The sequence below is a fragment of the Ammospiza nelsoni genome, chromosome 20 (assembly GCF_027579445.1).
Source record: "Ammospiza nelsoni isolate bAmmNel1 chromosome 20, bAmmNel1.pri, whole genome shotgun sequence".
Lineage (NCBI taxonomy): Eukaryota > Metazoa > Chordata > Aves > Passeriformes > Passerellidae > Ammospiza > Ammospiza nelsoni.
This window is the reverse complement of record NC_080652.1, coordinates 11,213,226-11,230,130: the sequence shown is the minus strand read 5'-3', so window position 1 is coordinate 11,230,130 and position 16,905 is coordinate 11,213,226. Positions and strand designations below refer to the sequence as shown.

Here is a 16,905-nt window from a genome sequence, read left to right as displayed (position 1 = left end):
CGCCCCCGTGCTCTCCTATTGGCCGCGCGCCCAGGCTAACGGCGAGATCGCGTTCTCATTGGCTGCGCCGGCCGTCAATCGAGAAGCTCCGCCCCCCCGCGCGCTGCCGGTGAGGCGCGGCGGCTGCTTGGATACGGCGGCGGCGGCGCCGCGGGGAGCGAGACCAGCCCGTCTGTCTGTCCGTCTGTCTGTCCCGCGCGGCCGCCTGCGCGCACGGCCCTGCCCCTGCCCCTGCCCCGCGGTGCCGCGGCGTCCGCTCTCGCCCCGCCCGCCATCACGTCCCCATCACTGCCGGTGTAAGAGTGCCGCACCTCGGCCAGCATGAGAACACCGGCTGCGCGCTGACCGGGCTCCGGCGGCTCCCAGAGAGCGGGGGCGGCAGCCGCAGCACCGAGCGGCTCCCGCGGGGCTGCAGCCCCAGAGCCCGGGGCCGGCCGTGCCTCCCGCCCTGCCTGTCAGCGCCCCGGCCGGGACCACCGTGCCTCCCGCGGGGGGCGCGCGGCGCAGGCTCCTCCCCCCGCCCTGCGCGCGTTGGTACGGTCCGGCCGCGGCACCGCCCCTCTGCCTGCGCCGCTTCCGCCTTTCCGCCCCGCGCCGCCCGCCATGGTGAGAGAACCGGGCCGCCCGTCGGGAATCCGCTGGCATCCTGCGGGAAAGGCTCCGGGATCTACCGGGATCCCGCGGGAACGGCACCGGGATGCACCGGCATCCCGCGGGAACGGCCGCCGGGCATCCACGGGCATCCCGCGGGAACGGCACCCGGGCATCCATGGGCATCCCGCGGGAACGGCACCCGGCCATCCCCCCCGTCCCACCGGGCCCGGGAATCCCGGCCGTCCGCCCACATCCCACCGGGCCCTGGGCCCGCACATTCGCGCCGCGGGGACTGAGGGCGGGCGGGACGCGGGCCCGGGGGTCGGGCGGGGGCACTGACGGCCTGTCCGCCGCCCGCAGGCCAAGATCAAGGCCCGAGACCTGCGCGGGAAGAAGAAGGAGGAGCTGCTGAAGCAGCTGGAGGATCTCAAGGTGGAGCTGTCGCAGCTGCGCGTGGCCAAAGTGACCGGCGGGGCCGCCTCCAAGCTGTCCAAGATGTGAGTGGGGCCGGGGCCGAGGGCAGCTGGGCAGTGCCCCGGGTCCCGGGCACCGTGCCTGAGAGCCGCTCCCGCAGGCTGTGCTGGCTGCTGCTCTGGAAAAGAAAAACCTGAAATCGCGCGTGGGAGAGGAGCGCATCTCCCTAGGCCTGAGGGCCGGTGCGCGTCTGTGCTCGGAGGGGCTGGGCCGGGCGCTGCCGGTGTTGGCTGTAGCGGGGCTCAGTGTGGGGGCTCCGGAGCACACGCGGGTTCTGCACCTGGGGTTCGGCCCTGGAGCTGCTCCTGCACGGTGTGCTCACATCCCTCTCTTTCCCACCTGTAGCCGAGTGGTGCGCAAATCCATCGCCAGGGTGTTGACCGTCATCAACCAGACCCAGAAGGAGAACTTGAGGAAGTTCTACAAGGTAAGGACAGGCGTTTTCCATAAGTGGCCTTTGCATTCTTGCCGTTCACAATTACAAAGTTTCTGGGAAGGATTGCTACTGAAAAGCTTGAAACTCAATGAAAAACTATAATTTATGTTCAGTTTAAAGTTCTGTGGTCATGGTTGCTTTTTAAATATTAGTGCAAGAGTTCTGCAAGCTTGGTGTGTCTCCTATTGCAGGAGAGTCCTCTGGCAGTATCGCTTCTGTGGGGGTGGACTTGCTGGGACATGTGGTTTGCAGAAATTCAGATACTCTTATTTTCAATTTAATCATCTCACAGGTGACCAAGAAATTCTATATGGTTCTGTAATTTTTAGACTATCACTTCCTGCAGTTTGAGTTAGATCGTATTGGTTGGGGAAAAAAGATCTTTTCAAGGGGTGCTGGATAAGTGGGGCTTGTAAGATTAGGCCATACTTAAACCTGAGTCAGAGCTGCTGCAAAAGTCAATGCACTTGTAATTCCCAGTGGAGGGGAGTCTCCTGAGCTCAGCTGCTGTGTGTCTTTGCAAACAGGGCAAGAAGTACAAGCCCCTGGATCTGCGGCCCAAGAAGACGAGGGCCATGCGGCGCAGGCTCAACAAGCACGAGGAGAACCTGAAGACCAAGAAGCAGCAGCGAAAGGAACGATTATACCCAGCCCGGAAATTCGCCATCAAGGCATAGCCCCGGGCCAGCTGCACTCGGGGCAGGATGGCTCATTAAATGCAGTTTGCTTTGGAAGTGTCACTGGTGGTTTATTTGGGGGTGGTGGGTAAGGAGCCCATAAAGGAATCATCAGCCTAATGGAGGGAAATGGGAGGGTTCACAGAAAGTGTGCGACTGCTAATGGAAATACAGACCTGGCAGTTTATTTGCCTCTGAGGAACAGGCAGTGAATGGGTACAGATCTGTGAGGCTGCTTCATCCAAACAGGTATTGATCTAGAATGGAAGCTTTTCACAAATGTTGGTAGTCAGTCGATATTTATCACTATTGATCATGGTTTAAATTTTTATCTTGTGCCACTATTGAAGGTTTAATAGAAAAAGATTAAATTAGCTGAGGGATTTCACGGGACATCGTGGAAACTTGTCAGCACTTGGTTCAGATCCCTGGGCAGCTCGGGGTGGGAGGGATAGTGCCACACCAGGTGTTCTCTGTGTGGGTCTGGGTGCTGCTGAGGGCACGTGAGCTTGGGGTATGAAAGAGAACTGAACTCCCAGGGCATCCGTGGCCTCACAATTCCACACTTCTTTATACCTGCAAAGCACAGCACGGGTTAAATGGTTTGTCCCCCATGGAGTTCATTGGGACTCAGAGATGGAGCTGCAATTCCAAAAGCCTTTTTTGGTTCTGATTGTGAGCAAGAGTTCCACAGTGCTGCTGGAGCGTGAGGGCTGCAGCACTCATGGTTTGAATTAGTGCAGCCAATGCATTCGAACATAAAAAATTGCCTATCCATTAGGGAGTTCCTAGATTGGATCCAGATTCTGTTTAGGAAAAATGTCTTAATTCTGCTCCCTCAATTAAGGATTTTTAAGCCTCAAGCTGGTTTTATCCAGAGAGGCCCGATCACGTGCGGTGCAGGGAGTTTTCCCTACATGGCGGCCTTGCGAGGGTGGCTGCGCTGTGATGTCACCTGGGCTGTGCTGGCTCTGTCCCTGTTTGGATGGGGTGCGTGGGACGTGTCTGGCAGGAGAGGAGCGGGGCTGGCACGGCGCTGGGCCGGGCAGGCTGCGTGTGGGAACGGCTCCTTGGCTGGGCTCTGCTCCCAGGCAGGGTCACAGGGCCGTGTCTGCGTCCGTGTGTCCTGCCGGGCCTCAGAGCTGCTCCAGGGAGCGTCAGCTGCTTGTCCCCCAGGAGCAGGAGCACCCTGTGAGGATCCCAGATCTGCTCACTGCCATCCCAGGAGCTGATGCTGGAGACAGAGAGGGGCTGGTCCCTGTGCTGGGAGCGAGGCAGGCTGGGGCAGGTGGTGCTGCCAGATCGTGCCTGGCTGCATTTGGGCTTCTCTTGGGAGAGCTGTGTGCCCTGTGCTGCTCCAGCAGCACGGCTCAGGGAGCCTGGCAGCTCTGCCAGTGCTCCCGACAGCATGGCAAAGCAAGCACGGCCCAAACTCTGCCTGCAGAGACCGGTGAGTGTCAGGGTGTGCTCCAGGTGTCACCTTCCGCCCCAGCCACAGGAGCACTGCTGAGAGAGGATCTGCTGTCTCAAGGACCCAGTCAGTACAGATCACTGGCATGCCAATCAAGAGGGTGGGAAACAGAAAAATGGGGAAAAACCCCAACTGAGCAGGCTCTGAACGTCCAGGAGCCATCCCCATGCTGAGCGGGAGGCAGTACTGGAGAACAGCTCAGCTTCAGTTTGGGCACAGCCCTCAACGGCCATTTGAGGAGGTGAACGTGTTTCTGGCACTGCACTAAATCCTGGGGCTGAATTACTCCATCCACCCATAGCTGTGTGACAAAACCAACCAGTCTGGCCCTTCCATCAGAGCTGCCCTGTCCTGTCACAGGAGACGTCCTGCAGACAAGCAGCCCTTTAAGTGACCAGGAACAACAGAGTGATTGAGAGGACACAGAGGTGAAGTGATGAGCTTCCTTCAGGGCACAGGTGGAGAACACTCTTGTTCCTGCTGTGAGAGCAAGGCCTGTCCTGCCTGGGGTCTCGGTGGTCTGTGCTGGTTCCCTCTTTGCCAGCCAGCCCCAGAGGGTGCCCATGGTGCCCCAGCTCCCTGGCAGAAGCCACTGCTGTCAGCACTGAGTGAACTCTCTGGCCTTGCTGGTCCCCAGAGGAGGGAGGCCAGGGACAGGAACCCCCAGGGAAGGGCCACCCACTCCCCAGAGCACCCCAGTGTGCACTGCCTCTGTGGGGACCACAGCATGTCCCCTGTGTCCCTGCAGGCTCTGGGGTCGGTGTGGGACCCCGCCATGCTGCAGCGCTGACCCCCCAGCTGCCCACGCCAGCCCTGGGTTAACACTGGTGTTTGCCGAGCCTCAGAAACTCAAACTGTTTATTTGCTCCTTGTAACTGAAGATGTCCCTCAGCACTGCAGAGGTTTCCTGGGAAAAGACGTTCTTCAACAAATAAATAATTTCCCGGGTGGGGATGAGGACAGAGGAGCAGCTGCTGGCTGGCTGCAGGGCACGGCCCAGGGCTGCTGCTGCTGCAGAGGGAGCCCTGGCCCTGTGCCCTGGAACACATCCAGCAGGACCAGATGTTTCTGCCCAGCACAGCAGGACCGGCCCGGAGGGGATGGTGTCAGTGGGAGCTGGCAGCACCCACTCCTGGACCCCATTCTGCATCTGGGGGCTGGGGAGGAGGGGCTGCACAGGGGCAGAGGCAGATGTGAGCTGTATAATCACTGTCCTTTAGGATGGAAAACACCCTCAAGACTGAGTCCAACTGTAAACCAAATATTGCTGAGGAAAGCCCACCTCCCTTGGCTTGCTGCAATGGACAATCCGCAGGTCTCCTAACGCTCCTGGCATTGCTCCTGTCACGGCTCCTGTCACCTTCCTCCTCCAGCACAGTCCTTGGCTGCTGCCACTGGGCTGGCCCTGGTTTCTGCACACAGTGGGACACGGAGGGACATGACAAGGGCTTTGTGGGCAGGGAGCTTGGGAGCGACCAGCTGTGCCCACCCCAGTGCTCTCGGTGTGCCGTGCCTGCCCCAGTGCCCTCGGTGTGCCACACCTGCCCCAGTGCCCTCGGTGTGCCATGCCTGCCCCGGTGCCCTCGGTGTGCCACACCTGCCCCAGTGCCCTCGGTGTGCCATGCCTGCCCCAGTGCCCTCGGTGTGCCACACCTGCCCCAGTGCCCTCGGTGTGCCATGCCTGCCCCAGTGCCCTCGGTGTGCCACACCTGCCCCAGTGCCCTCGGTGTGCCATGCCTGCCCCAGTGCCCTCGGTGTGCCACACCTGCCCCAGTGCCCTTGGTGTGCCATGCCCGCCCCAGTGCCCTCAGTGTGCCGTGCCCGCCCCAGTGCCCTCGGTGTGCCACACCTGCCCCAGTGCCCTCGGTGTGCCGTGCCTGCCCCGGTGCCCTCGGTGTGCTGTGCCCACCCCAGTGCCCTCGGTGTGCCATACGTGCCCCGGTGCCCTCAGTGTGCCGTGCCTGCCCCAGTGCCCTCGGTGTGCCATGCCCACCCCGGTGCCCTCGGTGTGCCATACCTGCCCCGGTGCCCTCGGTGTGCCATGCCCACCCCGGTGCCCTCGGTGTGCCATGCCTGCCCCAGTGCCCTCGGTGTGCCGTGCCCACCCCGGTGCCCTCGGTGTGCCATACCTGCCCCGGTGCCCTCGGTGTGCCATGCCCGCCCCGGTGCCCTCGGTGTGCCGTGCCTGGCACAGCGTGCTGGGGGAGCTGGCCCTGCGTGGCTGCGTGCGAGCAGCGTGTCTGGGGCAGCTGGGATCACAAGCCCCGGGCTGTGAGGCCTGGCAGGAAAATGCCTCATCCCGCTGGCCTCACAGATGGCCTGGGTCTGCCCGGGGCAGCCGCCCGCGCTGGCCCTGAATGCCTGAATGCCCGTTTTGTTGGCCACTCTGGGGGAGGACTTGCCCCACGCTGCCCTGGTCCTGCTGCTCCATGAATGCGGGCAGTGTGTGCGCACAGACACAGCTCCCGCCCGCCTGGGGGCACCCAGGGCTGGGGGCGGCTGCCTGCTGGCTCCTGGCTCCCAGCCAGCCCGGCTGAGCATCCCTAGGGAGATGGAGACAGCCCCTGCAGCAGGCTGAGCAGAGCCCGGCCATGAGAGCCCCTGCTCTGTGCCGTGCCGTGCCGTGCCGTGCCAGGGAAGGGGTGTGTGCAGGTGCACCCTGCCTGCCCCAGGGGCTGCCATGGCGAGGTGGCTGCTGTGGAGCTGGTGCTGCGAGCCTGGGAAAGGTTTCTGTTTCCACTGGTGAGTGAGTCAGCGGCGGCACCGCCAAGGCCGTGGCTCCCCTCCCTTCCCTCCGGCCACCACCCGCTGCCCAGCCCTTCCCACAGCTGCTCGGGGTCGTCAGCCTTGGCACCTGTGTCCCCATGTCACACCACGTCCCTGCACCTCCCCGCAGCTCCTGGAGACTAACCAGAGGCCCTGGTGGCACCGACGTTCTCCCACCAAACACGTCCCAGCATGGGCAATAAATGGGTGGGGGCACAGCAAGAGGGCTGTGGTGCTGGCACTGAGCATTCTGCTCCCCGGGGATGACCTGGGGGCTACTGGCATGGCTGGGCACCATGTCCCAGGCAGAGCCGTCTGCCAAGCCCCCGGTCCTGGAGCCTGGCAGTGCCCAGACAGCTGAGCTGTGGGGGATCCAGGCAGAGGCAGCTCCTGAGGTGGAACAAGAACTGAAGTTTTGGTGCACCCTCAATGGTGCCAACAGACTGCAACCATGGCCAGGATGCCACCTGCCCACTGCACATCCTGCCCACCCAAAGACTGGCCAGCCCCGGCTCAGCTCAGCACTGGGCTGGCACCGTGGGGAGAGCAGGACGCCAGCAAGGAGGCAAAACCACCACAAACAAACCAGCCCGGCCAGTAACTGAGAAGGGGGCGGGGGGATCAGGGCTTGCTGCCCGGCTGCACCGAGCACAGGAGGAGATTTTGGGCACCAGAGCCACCTGCCCAGATGGCCTCAGCTGCCCTTCCCCAGGCGCCACATCGCTGTCACGGGGGCTTCGAGCACCACAGCCCCCCAGCATCCCTGCCTCAAGCTTCATTTGATGCTTGCTGCTGAACTGAGAGATTTTAATCTTTTAATCACGTTATGAGCCGAGGTGGTGCCGGCCACGCACAGGAGGAATGTCTGGAAGTCAGCAGCTCCTGTCGCAGCGGGAGCCCATCCTGCCCCCACCCACACGTCCCCACTTGGGGACCCCTGCTCTCCCCAGCCTGGCTTGTCCTGCGGCTGAGCTGGGACCAGAGACCAGGACCAGCCTGGGGCCCGTGCCAGAGCAAGGATCGGCTCACAAAGAGCTGCTGGGACTGGAGCTCCCCACCGCAGCCCGAACACAACGAGTGCTCTGACCGTGCGGGTTTCACTCCTCCCTTGCCGTGTTTTCTGAGCGAGGGGAGCGGAGGGGTGTCCGCAGCCCAGCCCGGCACAGCGCGGAGCCGCGGCAGCCCCTGCGGAAGAACAACAAAGCCCTGGAATTAGAGATGTGCTGGGAGTTTACTTTACCACAAAAAAATGTCAGAAATCCGTTGTGTTTGTACAGGGATTTGCTGGGGATCGCTAGATAAAAGCCTGGCAGGGACCAGCCGAGGGGAAAAGTCGGCCGGCTCCTTTTTGGTGGCGAGAACCCACGGCCGAGAGAGGGGACAGCGCCTGGCCAGCGTGGGGGCTCGGGGCAGGGCAGGGGCAGGGCAGGGGCAGGGGCAGGGGCAGGAGAAGGGGCAGGGACAGAGGCAGGGACAGGGACAGGGACAGGGAGGGATGGGGACGGGGAGCACCCACCCTGCCCAGCTCCAGGACAAACGACAACACACGCAGCCCGCTCTCACATCTGTTATGTTTTAGTACTGCTCATGTCTAAAATGACCAAAACCAAGCCAAGCGCTCACAGCCCCTCTCACACGGAGTGAGAGCCCCGAGGGTGCCCTGGCCAGTGCTGGGTGCGGGCAGGGGTGTGGGCAGGTGAGAGGGCAGGTGAGAGGGCAGGGGTGAGGGCAGGTGTAATGGCAGGTGAGAGGGCAGGGGTGAGGGCAGGTGAGAGGGCAGGTGTGCGGGTTTCTGTGCAGGCAGGACACCCCAGGCAGGCTCCTCCATGCCTGCTGCCGAAGGGGACTTGCACAGCTCCAGTGAATGCATTTAAATAACAAACTCATGATCAGCAAAAGCAAAGGCATCTTAACCACACTTCCTAAAATAGCGACTGGCACCTGTTCCGGGCGCCGGGCAGTGGGGGGCCCGCGGGGCTGGGCGCGCGCGGGGCACGGGGCTGGCACTGGCCCTGGCACGGCTGGCAGCGCTGGATGGCACACGCGGTGCCCGGGCTGGGGGCAGCGCAGGAGGCGCTCGGGGCGCTGCCGCAGGGCGGGCGGGCGGTGCCAGCAGCGGCAGAGCCACGCGGGGCTGGGCTCCTCTGTGGCCCCGGGAAGGCGATGCTGGCCGAGCTGCCACGGCCCCGGGGCCACGTCGTCACAGGGGTGGCTGTCTGCTGGGGGCTGCTCTGACGGGCTCCCCATGCCCTGCAGCACGGTGGGCATGGGGCAGGTGGTGGCCAGAGCAGATGGGGAAGGTTTTGAGGGGGAAGCTGAGCTCTTGCCACAGCCCTGGCTGGAGTGGGGGTGCCAGGGCCGGGCTGCGTCAGGGTGCCCCAGCCAGGGTGGGTGCAGGAGTGCAGAGGGACCCGCCCGGGCACTCAGACCACGAAGCTGAGCCCGTAGGTCATCTGATGGCCGTTGTCCCAGGCATAGAGCACCTTCTCCTTGGGGTTGTAGTCGACCTGCGTGGTGAAGGAGTAGTGGTTGAGGAAGGGCAGCCGGAGCTCTGCCTCCGTGTCTGTGTGCGTGTCGAAGGCATAGGAGATCTGCCCTTCCTTCTGGCTGTAGGTGTCCACAGCATAGAGGATGCCACAGATGATGAAGCAGTTCCCGTAGGCGTTGCGCTTCAGCCCCGTCTTCCAGGTGGTTTCCTTGCGCACCGAGAGGTCCACGGGGTCCAGCCGGCTGAGGACGATCACCTCGTGCTGGGAGTAGTCATAGTCCACCGAGGGGTAGATGACCCAGAGTCCGCTCTCATCCACGGCGAAGTCGATGTCCGAGTGGCCCCTCCACTTCCAGGGCGTGGTGTCCTCGTACACCACGTCGTGGAGCTGCGCCCAGCCCGCCACGTAGCGCTCCTTCAGGTCGTACTTGATGATGTTCTTGGTGAAGGCACGGTTGTAGTAGAAGGCCCCCCTGTACACCACGTGCCCCGTGCCAATCCAGTTGTAGGGCAGCTTGTAGAGGTTGCTCCAGCGGCCTGTGGGTGGGTGGGAGAGGTGTTGGGACCCTCCACAGCCCAGGGGTCCCATGCACGACGGCCAGAGCATGCTGGCAGCAGAAGGGGCCTTGTGTCACCCTTGCTGCCCTCTGGATGCTCCCCTCAGCTGCCCACCGCCCCAGGGCCCAGCACAGCTGGTGTCACCCACCTAGGGGCAGCCAGGGCCCCTGTGCCCGCTCGGCCGCTCGCCCCTCACCCTGCTTGAAGCTGTCGAGGCTCCTGAACTCCACCAGGCTGTTGCCATAGTAGTAGTTGGTGACGTAGATGCGGTCATCCTTGGCTGCCGGGTCCTTCATCCAGGCCCCCTCGTTGCGCCCGTAGCTGTGGTGCTCCCTGGGGGGCTGCACGGCCTCGATGGTGCCTTCGCACTCCGCCTCCTTCACTGGGTGCGAGGGGGAGGAAGAGGAAGGCTTATCCCTGCCCTGGCACCCGACCCCTGCTCCTTGCCGCGGCAGGTTCCTGCTGGCTCAGCTTGGCAGGGCACCGGGAGCGCGGGGCTGGGTGCCCTCCAGGCTGGGTGCCCCCTGCCAGCCGCCCCTCTCACCCACCTCTGTTGGGTGTCTCGGGGTCCCCGGTGCTGTCGGTGCCCTGCCCGGGGGCGCTGCGGGCGGTGCTGCGGGGCACCGGGGCGGTGCTGGGCACGGCCGTGCTGCCGGGCACGGTGCTCTCCACCTGTGCAACAGCCTGGGCCGGGGTGCCCTCGGCTGGGGCGGGCGGGGGGCCCCTGTCCTCCTGCTGCTCTGGCACGGCCGCCCCTCTCACAGAGCCCTCTGTGGGGGGACGAGCCAGGGGTCAGTGTGTGTGCAGGGCCGGGGGTCAGTGCATTTGTGGGGCCGGGGGTCAGTGTGTTTGTGGGGCTGGGGGTCAGTGCATTTGTGGGGCCGGGGGTCAGTGTGTGTGCAGGGCCGGGGCCGGGGGTCAGTGTGTGTGCAGGGCCGGGGGTCAGTGCATTTGTGGGGCTGGGGGTCAGTGTGTTTGTGGGGCTGGGGGTCAGTGCATTTGTGGGGCCGGGGGTCAGTGTGTGTGCAGGGCCGGGGCCGGGGGTCAGTGTGTGTGCAGGGCCGGGGGTCAGTGTTTTTGCAGGGCCGGGGGTCAGTGCATTTGTGGGGCTGGGGGTCAGTGTGTTTGTGGGGCCGGGGGTCAGTGCATTTGTGGGGCTGGGGGTCAGTGTGTGTGCAGGGCCGGGGGTCAGTGCATTTGTGGGGCTGGGGGTCAGTGCGTTTGTGGGGCCGGGGGTCAGTGTGTTTGTGGGGCTGGGGGTCAGTGCATTTGTGGGGCTGGGGGTCAGTGTGTTTGTGGGGCCGGGGGTCAGTGCGTTTACAGGGGCACACCCTGGCCCCCCCTCGGTGAGGGGTGCCCTCCCAGCCCCCATCCCTGCCCTGTCCAGACTCACCGCGGCTCCCGGCTGGACCCTCCGCCGCTCCCTGCCCGACCTTGTAGTAGGTGATGCCCCGGACCACAGTCTGCTGCTGTGCCACGGGCTTGGGCTTGGCCGTGGGCTGTGACCCCGCCTTGGCCTTGGTGTTCTCCTTTTTGGGCTTTTCAGGCTTCAGCGGCTTCTCCTTGGGCGCTCGGGGGGCTGCCCTGTCCCCCAGGGCCTTGCGGGGGCTGGGGTACCGTCCTGCCTCCTTCTCCCGGCCCCCTGTCGTGTCCTGGGGGGCACAGCCCGGTCACACCCACTGCCCTCCCGTGCCCTCGTCTTCCCTGCCACCTCTGTGCCAGGCAGGGGGCACAGGCACCAGCCCAGGGTTACCCCAAGGATCTTCCACCAGCCTGGGGGAGCCTGGCCCTGCCTGGCAGCACCCGCTGTGCCTGCATGGGGCTGGGCCCCGGGGTTCCTGTGCCTTGGGGTGCCTGTGCCTTGGGGCACCTCTGCCTTGGGGTACCTGTGCCTTGCTCTCGGGGATGGCAGCCGCGTCCTTCTGCAGCAGCTGGTAGCCCAGGTTGGAGATCTCCTTCTTGATGCTGATCATGATGTCAGAGTAGTTCTCGTAGCGTTTCATCTGGTCAGTGAGGTGCTGGACACTCTCCTTCATGAAGTCATTCTCCCTGCTCAGGTTGGTCTTGATGGTCTGCAGGAGAGGAGAGGAGAGGCTGGAGCCCCACTCAGGGGCTCACAGAGCTCCTGAGCTGTGCAGGGGGGAGCACTGTGGGGATGGGGCTGCCGGAGCTCGCTCACCTCCTCCAGCGTGTTCATCTGCGCCACCACCTTGCTGATGTAGGAGTGCACCTTCATCAGGTCCATGCTGTACAGCATTCCCTCCAGCAGGTCCACCATGGCCTGCAGCTGCAGGGGGACACAGGGATGGGGCCTGGGGTAAGGGCTGGGGCACGTCACAGGGCACAGGGCAGGGGCACGGGGCAGGGGGCATGGGGTAGGGGCACGGGGCACAGGGCAGGGGCACGGGACAGGGGGCACGGGGCATGGGCAGGGGCACGGGGCAGGGGCACGGGGCACAGGGCACAGGGCACGGGCAGGGGCACGGGGCAGGGGAACGGCAGCACAGCGTGGAGAGGGGCCCTGGCCCCAGTCCCACCACGGCACAGATACCTTGAAGAGCTCGGGGGCCTGCTTCTTCAGCTTCTCCATCTTCCACTCGTTCTCGCAGGGGTTGAGCGAGGAGGGCGGCGCGGTGCAGGAGCACCGGCAGTCAGCCCCCGAGCTCACCGTCTCCACGGTGTAGAAATCCTCCACGCGCGCGCTGCCGCTCCGGACGCGGCTGCAGGCGTCCCTGCTCAGCGGCCGCAGGATGCACTTGCAGCGGCAGTCGGAGCCCTCGGACGTCATCCGGACCTGGTCCGTGTCCCCCAGAGCCTGCGGGACACGCCATGAGCCCGGTGCCCACCTGGGTGTCCTGCAGGGCCAACCCCAGTGGAGCAACACAGCCAACCCCTCACGGTGCTTGCCCACAGATCTCCCAGTGCCCCTGGCTGTGCCCAAAGGAGAGAGGCGCTGCCTAGGCCAGAGCACCCTGTCCCACCGCTCTGCAGCCGGGCTGGCAGTGACAAAGCCCAGGGCCCTGCTCATCCCTGCAATGCTTCGTGGCCCAGGTACTTCAGTCTCATTTCCATGGCTGCTTCCCAGCCTCCAGCAAGACCTGAGAGAGCAGGGATGGTGGCAAGAACACCCAGCAGTGCCTCTGTGAGCAGGGATGGTGGCAAGAACACCCAGCAGTGCCTCTGTGAGCAGGGATGGTGGCAAGAACACCCAGCAGTGCCTCTGTGAGCAGGGATGGTGGCAAGAACACCCAGCAGTGCCTGACTGAGCAGGGATGGTGGCAAGAACACCCAGCAGTGCCTGACTGAGCAGGGATGGTGGCAAGAACACCCAGCAGTGCCTCTGTGAGCAGCGATGGTGGCAAGAACACCCAGCAGTGCCTGACTGAGCAGGGATGGTGGCAAGAACACCCAGCAGTGTCTGACTGAGCAGGGATGGTGACAAGAACACCCAGCAGTGTCTCTGTGCCCCCACGGCGGCTCGGAGCCCACACAGGGTCCCTTGTTTGTGGTGACATGCAGCCACGTCGGGGTGAGCTCGGCCCCTCAGTCTGCCGCGATGGCCCGAGGCATGGGCTCAAGGACTCCCTTGTTTCCACACATGGCCCCGATTCACGCTGCAGAGCCCAGGGTGCTTTTCGGCCGGTTTAGCTCATTTCTCCCGCTGTGCTCAGGAACAGGGGAGCTGAGTCCCTCCCAGCCCCTGCCACCGGCCGCGCACCTGCGGGGACCCCAGGGCTGGCAGGAGCGTGGCCAGGCCGCTCTGGGTGTCCCACGGGCGGGGATGTGCCTGCTCCGAGCACCCCGGAGGGTGGGAGAGCAGGGAGAGGCAGAGCGGTGACCCCGCAGGGAGAGGGCTCTGCCCACAGGGACTCTGACTCATCCTGGGAAACAGAACGGTGGCAGAGCTGGGAAACGAGCGGAGCTCTGGCTCCCGGTGCTCCCCGGACCGCAGCGGAGCACAGAGCGGCGTGGGAAAGGGCAGAGGCCCGTGGGCTCCATGTCCTGCCCCCAGGCAGCGCCCAGGGCCGCACAGGGATGGATCCTCCTGCTGTGCTGTGGCACCGGGGCTCCCTGAGCTGGGCACGGACCCCGGCTCCTCACAGCCCACAGGGGCCAGGGGCTTCCCCCCCTTTCTGAAGGGCTGCAAACCCTCACACATTTTGCATTTCAAAAAACCCTCTTTCGTTCAAAGGGAAACCGGGTCCTGCGGGCTGAAGGGAACACCAGGACGCCAAAGGGCTGTAAATTGAGCAGGATCTAATCAAGCTCTCAGCAGGGAGCGGGGCAGGGACCCCTCCCCAAACACCTCGCCAGGCTCGCACGTCGCCGGGGCCCCTGACCTCCCCCACGGCCACTGGCGCTTGTGCAAACAGGCAGGACGGCTCCCAGCCCGGCCCCACACCCCGCAGCGCCCGGGCTGTCCTGGGGGGCAGTGTCCATCCGTGTGCTGCCCGCCGAGCACACATCCCTGCGGGCATCCCTGGGAGATGCTCCCCACTGCAGGCCCGACTCAGGTCCGCGCTGGGCTCCCCCGTTCCAGAGCAGCAGCCCCCGGTGAAGGCGCCGCTGCTGGAGCCCAGCCCGACCCCGGCACAGCTGTGACCCCACCGGCTGTGAACCCCCTGCTCCCAGCGCCTTCTGCAGGGCAGCGCTGCAGGAAGCTCGTTCTGCGGGAGCAGGGGACCCTGGCTGTGCATCCCCTCCTGTGACACCGACAGCGGGGAGGTGTCCGAAGCACAGAACCTCTCCAGGGCACGAAGGGCCAGCCCCTTCCCCGAGACCCGCCCGGCTCCGGCCGCGTCCGTGCCGCGGGGCCAAAGGCGCTGCGGGTGTCCGCACCGAGCCCGGGCCGCCGCCCACCTTCAGCGGGGCCGTAACGCTAAACCTCGCTGCGCCGTCTGCCAGCTTCCCTAAACAGGAACTGCATGCTCTATTTATACAGAAGAGCCCGTAAGCGAAGAAGTATTAAAACCAGGCTCCCACGCGGGGAGCCTCTGTGAGGGTCCGCGGCACCTCGGCCGGTGCCCCCTGTGAGCCCCTGCCCGGCTGTGCCCGGCTCCGCAGGGACAGCCCGCGCCAGGGCACCACAGACCCTCTCCCAGCAGCGCACAGGTGGCTGGGGATGTGGGTGCAGAGGGCAGCCCGTGCTTTCTCCAGGTGGGAATCTGTGAGCTCCCCACGATGGGGGCTGATGCAGCCCTGCAGGGCTCTGCTGATTCCTTCCCTGGGTCCCCCACTCGCTGCAGACCCCAGCCCAGGGTGCTGCTGCCTCTCCTCCCAGCGGGTCCCTGTCCCCGGGGCTGCACACCCATGGCTGCTGTGGGAGAGTTGTCCCTGCACTTTGCTGAGGGTTTCCTCACTGCGAGTTTTATGAGCTGGGTAATTTTCCCGGTTTCTGGGACCTCTTGCAAGAGCATCCATGTGAACACTGAGTTTATGACATTATTTGGAGAAAGCGGGACCTTTGACAATGACCCTTGGCCAGCTTTAAAGCTGTCCCTTGGCTGCTGCCAGAGGACTCGTCTTGGAGGAAAACAAGCTGTGTTGATAAGCTGCGGCACCGCACGCCTCTGGCACAGCTGCCGGGAGGCATGTCCCCGTCACGGGAGGGAAACCATGTCACCCTCCTCTTCCTCCTCCTCCTCCCAGGCTTGGCACAAGGTGTCAAACACGTCCTGCAGCTGAAGCAGAACGGGGCTGGCAGGGCTGGGCCGTGGCTGACGGGGGCCAGGCCCCGGCGCTGGCGCTGCTTGGGCGTCCCGTGTCAGTCATGGGGACACAGCCGTGCCAAGCGTTTGTGTGGCACACGCATGCCCGCCCATGGGATCTCATGGGGAAAACACCTCTGAGCACAGCAGGCAGCACCTGCGGGCAGGGAGACGGCACCGCGTGGATCGCCGAGTCCTGCCAGCATCACCCCTGGCACCCCGCCGGGAACCCCAGCAACAGGGCATTCCAGGCTTTGGATATCTGTTCCAAGCTAAGTGCTGCCCGACAACAGCTGCGCTAGCGCCGTTTCCCACCAAATGTCTTGGAAAATCCTGTCTTTTTAACATTGGGTGATCCTAGCAGTAGTTGCTCCCACCACCATTGCTCTGGGCTGGGTCCCGGGGTCCCGGCCCCGCTACGGCCACTGACCCCGTGGGAGACGTCTTCCAGCTGGAACCGAGGGCTCCTGAGCACGGGGGAGGCGGGTTCCCCCCGCTGCCGGTCCCGCTCCCGCTCCCCATCCCCGCGGGGAAGGCTTGTCTGGGCTGCTCTCTCTGGCACGGAGTCGCTCATTGCAGCGCCCATCACCGCAGCGCCGGCGCTTGGGCACCTTCCAGCCGCTGAACGCGCTGCCAGCCCGGGTCACTGCCGGCGCCGAACCCCCGCCCGCTGGGAGCACCGGCACCCGAACCGGGACCCCTCCCGGGACCCCCGCCCGCCGTCCGTGTCGGGCCGCGCCCCCGCCGCTCCTCCCGGGCACAGAGAGCAGCGACCGCCGGGGACACCGGGCCGGTCCCGCAGCGACGGGGCTGCCCCTGCCCGCTCCGACCCCCGCCGTGACGGCTCCCGGCCGCGATCGCGATCCCGGTCCCGACCCCAGTCGGTGCCGGTGCCGGTGCCGGTCCGGCCCGTCCTTACCGTGGCGGCGCCGCGCACCGCGGCCAGCGCCGGGAGCAGGAGCGCGGGGAGCAGCAGCGCCCGCATGGCGAGAGCGGCGGTGACCGCCCGCACCGAGCGCCGCTCCGCCCGGCCCGGCCCGTCCCGTCCCGGCGGCGGGGAGGAGCCGCCCGTCCCGTCCGCCCGTCCGTCCCGTCCCGCCCCGCCCCGTCCCGCCGGCGGCACCGGCCTCAGCAGCGGCGCGGGGGCGGCGCGTTCCCCCGGGTGGAGCCGGCCGTGCCCGCCCCGGGGCTGCCGCCGCACCGGGGCTGCCGGTGCCCCGTGCGGGGCTGCCCGTCCCTCCCCGGGCTGGCCGGTCCCCCCCCCCCCCGAGCGGGAGGCGGTGTCCCCGGGCAGGCGGCCCGGACCCCCGCCGGGGCTGTGCGCTTTCCCCAGGCTATGCCCCCTGCCCGGTTTCGCCCCTCTCGCGGTGCCCCGTGCCCGGTGCCCGGTTCCCCTCTCCCGGTGCCGCGGGCAGCGCTCGGGGCTCGGCCGCCGGGTGCCCCCTGGCGCCCCGCCGCTCCCGGTGCACCGGCCCGGGGCAGCCCGCGGGGCGGGGCGGGGGCGCGGCCGTCGGGGCCGGGCCCGGCTCCCCGCGGGCGGCGCTCGGACTACGGCTCCCGTGGTGCCCCGGGGGGGCGGGGCGCGGCCGGCCCGGCCGAGCGCGGCGCGGCCCTGGCTGTCAGCAGCGCCCGAGCGGCCATGGGGCAGCGCGGCCGCCGGGGCCGCTGAGACCGCCGAGCCCCGGCCCGGCCCGGCGCGGCCCCGGCGCCGCCATGGAGCTGGAGCCGCCCGC

General features: G+C 65.9%; 3 protein-coding genes across 3 annotated transcripts; 1 reads left to right on the top strand and 2 right to left on the bottom strand.

Annotated features, from left to right (window-relative positions):
• The first annotated feature begins 553 nt into the window (after nucleotides 1-553).
• On the top strand, nucleotides 554-2,238 carry RPL35 (ribosomal protein L35). The gene is made up of 4 exons (XM_059486472.1): nucleotides 554-606; nucleotides 955-1,091; nucleotides 1,414-1,495; nucleotides 2,032-2,238. Exons 1-4 carry the CDS (start codon nucleotides 604-606, stop codon nucleotides 2,179-2,181), a joined length of 372 nt encoding a protein of 123 aa, XP_059342455.1. The 5' UTR covers nucleotides 554-603; the 3' UTR covers nucleotides 2,182-2,238.
• Nucleotides 2,239-7,644: 5,406 nt separating this feature from the next.
• LOC132082198 (keratinocyte proline-rich protein-like) lies at nucleotides 7,645-8,686 on the bottom strand. Its single transcript, XM_059486355.1, has 2 exons — nucleotides 8,187-8,686; nucleotides 7,645-8,150 (listed from the first exon to the last, which is right to left on the bottom strand). The coding sequence occupies exons 1-2, from the start codon at nucleotides 8,684-8,686 to the stop codon at nucleotides 7,994-7,996; spliced, it is 657 nt and encodes a 218-aa protein (XP_059342338.1). The 3' UTR covers nucleotides 7,645-7,993.
• Nucleotides 8,142-16,209, bottom strand: OLFML2A (olfactomedin like 2A). The gene is made up of 8 exons (XM_059486354.1): nucleotides 16,092-16,209; nucleotides 12,016-12,279; nucleotides 11,644-11,751; nucleotides 11,351-11,536; nucleotides 10,858-11,116; nucleotides 10,013-10,234; nucleotides 9,661-9,846; nucleotides 8,142-9,443 (listed from the first exon to the last, which is right to left on the bottom strand). Exons 1-8 carry the CDS (start codon nucleotides 16,155-16,157, stop codon nucleotides 8,842-8,844), a joined length of 1,893 nt encoding a protein of 630 aa, XP_059342337.1. The 5' UTR covers nucleotides 16,158-16,209; the 3' UTR covers nucleotides 8,142-8,841.
• Between the last annotated feature and the right edge of the window lie 696 nt (nucleotides 16,210-16,905).